General features: G+C 41.3%; 1 protein-coding gene across 1 annotated transcript; it reads right to left on the reverse strand.

The window, feature by feature from the left end:
- Positions 1-1,443: 1,443 nt before the first annotated feature.
- Positions 1,444-1,724, reverse strand: LOC104547539 (DNA replication complex GINS protein PSF3-like; the record flags this gene model as incomplete). The annotated part of the gene is given in 1 exon segment (XM_010193276.1): positions 1,444-1,724. A coding segment is annotated over 1 exon segment (281 nt), but the record flags the coding sequence as incomplete, so codon positions are not given.
- Between the last annotated feature and the right edge of the window lie 1,006 nt (positions 1,725-2,730).

The raw sequence follows: 2,730 nt of genomic DNA on the forward strand, positions 1-2,730 counted from the left end.
AGCTTTCACTCCTCTGGCCAAGGAATGGCTGTGCTCCTTTTGTACTTGAGGTTTCCAGTTTGAAGTATCCAATATCCATGTGTACTTGCAAGTCCAGGAACAACAACTCCAAGATTTGGATCTTGCTGTCACCTGCCGGTGATTCCCACAGAAGAGGAAGTGCTCAGTGTCACTATCATCCGGCTCCTCCACTTAGGTACTCTACAAGGTCCACCTTCTTCTACAGATGCTTAGAAGCACCCATGAGATATCTAATACCTGCTTCCAAAGTACAATCACCCTGATGACCACAGTAACTACACTCTACAGAGATAACCATCCCTTTTCTGACTCAAATCCAATAGGACTTCAGACAACCGAAGTTTAAGGGCACCCACACAGGATGATGACCACTGGACTGTTTCACAAGTTCCAACTCTAGTCACTTATACTGGCAAGAATGACATTTAATGGGATGATTTTTCTAGGACCTTTTAGATAAATCAGAAGGAAGGAAACTCAGTTCATTTGTTCTGTCCCTTCTACTAACCAAATTTAGTAATTGGAAGAATTTCTCATGGGAAAACAGATGGCTCAGAGGTTGGTAACAGGAGAGAGTTTCCATTAAAGTTGCTGTTTCTGATCTGATCTGGACTAACTCTTTGTTACCTCCTCTGTAAAACAAGCAGAGGAGCTTAATACCCATCACAGAGATGCAACCATCACAAAAGCCACTTGTATCAAATGAGAACATTCTCAACCCCATGCAGCATCAAACACACAAGGGCTGAAATGGAGAGGCGGTGGCTGCACGTGAGATCTGCATGGCCACTTGACTCGCTCCGTGGCTTAGAGGAGGTATTTTTCTCCAGGGCAGTAACACTGCGTACAAAACTCAGCACAGAAAAAAATTCCTGCCTCACAAAGTGTACCCATTCCACCTCAAGGTATATGAAATAGGAAAAATTCAACATGGTTTGTACTGCATTTCTTTCTACATCATTGAGGCCCTCCAAAGAACGGGGAACCTGGAAACAGCTGTTCCCAAGAGGTTGGAATGGGAAGGGCAAAATGAGACACACAGAATTACACCTTTTTTTTCCCCAATAGATCTGGTATTGTAAATATCAATTTGCCAAATAAAGAATAATAAATGTTAATTACCCTTTTAGAAAATCCTCTCATACCCTTTCAGCCACCTAGCAAACACTAACTGCAAATCCTCAGGAGTGGTATGAGTAAGCTGTAAAGCTATCCAGTGATGTGATGTGATCTACTTTTTATATCCTTGCTGTCTGCCGTTAAAATCTGTACTAGTCTAGTCTGAAGATGTTATACAGAAGAATTGCCATTAATGAACAGGGAGCCTGTCCTTCCCCAAAGCTGATTCATCTTTCTCTTCTGTGGCAGACAGACTGTAAATCTCTCAGAGTCACCCACTGCAGCTGTGTGCACTTCAGGCTTTTAACCATCCACATCTGTGAACTTTCTTTTCCCATAATTCTGGACCAGACTGGAAGCTGTGATTTGAGAAGCATGTCCCTTTTCCCAGCACTGGAAGTCATTCAGCCCTTTTTGGCCAGCTCTAAATAAGGCTCGCTCCAATTCATCCAGCCGAGCCACCAGCGCTGATGTGTCTTCATTGTAGGCATTCTGAGAGGAGTCCATGATGCGACGAAAACGGCTAATAAATGTCTAAAGAAGATAACCAGAATTACTGACAGGTAGCACAGAGGCTTCTTCAGCTCAAATGCCAGAGGCATGAGCTTTCAAGACTGAAAAGCCAAAGGCGTAAGCTCTAGTTCAAAATTGGTGAAAGGGTCTGGAAACAGCGCAGCACCTATTAACCCTGGGTACAAAGACAAACTGTTTCCTGCCTGAGCTGGGAGAGAAAGTGCCTGATGCATTGGATGGCAAGCAAGCACAGAATTACATTTTGGCTGCTTCCTCATAACAGGCTTGAGCAGACCACAGGGTATAACACAGTTATGATCTACTCCATCTCACTTCACAAGCAATCATTGCTTTAGAGCGGGTGGAACAATCTCATGCCACAGCAGCTGCTGCAGAAACACAAAAGCTGCAACTTGTGAACGGCCTGGAAGTGAAGCCAAACCACCACTGAAAAGCATTCAGTATGCTGAAAAAACACTTAACCACAAGAACAGTCAAAAAAACAAAGGTACAACTAATAAAAAACATTTTAAAAAGCTAAGCAACAAGGCACATTCAAAGATTTTTATTTCATTTTTGCTTTTGTGAAGGACAAAAAAAGGTCAAAACTCTGAAAACTATGCTTTGCTGTTTCAGAAGCTGATTTTAGAATCACCAGAACTGTAGTATTTCAGATATTTACCTATAGAATAAACATATTATAAATTCATAACACTCATTTTGACTTTGTCACCAAATACTTATACTTCACATTTATAGTTCCTGAATATTTGGGAGAGGGCAGTTTTTAGTGTTTTGTTTATTTTTTTAAGTCAGCACAACTCCTGTTTGCTTTTAATAAAGAGAAAGCATACCTTGCATGCTTTGATTTTCCTGTCAACAAGTGATTGTGTGCTAATGTGGCTTTGTTCCTAGGAATGTTCTTTCCATTAGCAGAAAGAGGAAAGATAAGGAAAGGTGCGGTCACCTCATCAATGCAGAAAGCAAGCTTTCAGTGGACAACTTCAAGAAAGCAGAAGTGCTTTAAAGACTCTATGCATCAGCCTTCATTTAAAGAAGAAGAAAAAAAAAAAAAAA

The sequence above is a fragment of the Mesitornis unicolor genome, unplaced genomic scaffold (genome assembly GCF_000695765.1).
Source record: "Mesitornis unicolor isolate BGI_N332 unplaced genomic scaffold, ASM69576v1 C13528466, whole genome shotgun sequence".
NCBI classification, from domain to species: domain Eukaryota; kingdom Metazoa; phylum Chordata; class Aves; order Mesitornithiformes; family Mesitornithidae; genus Mesitornis; species Mesitornis unicolor.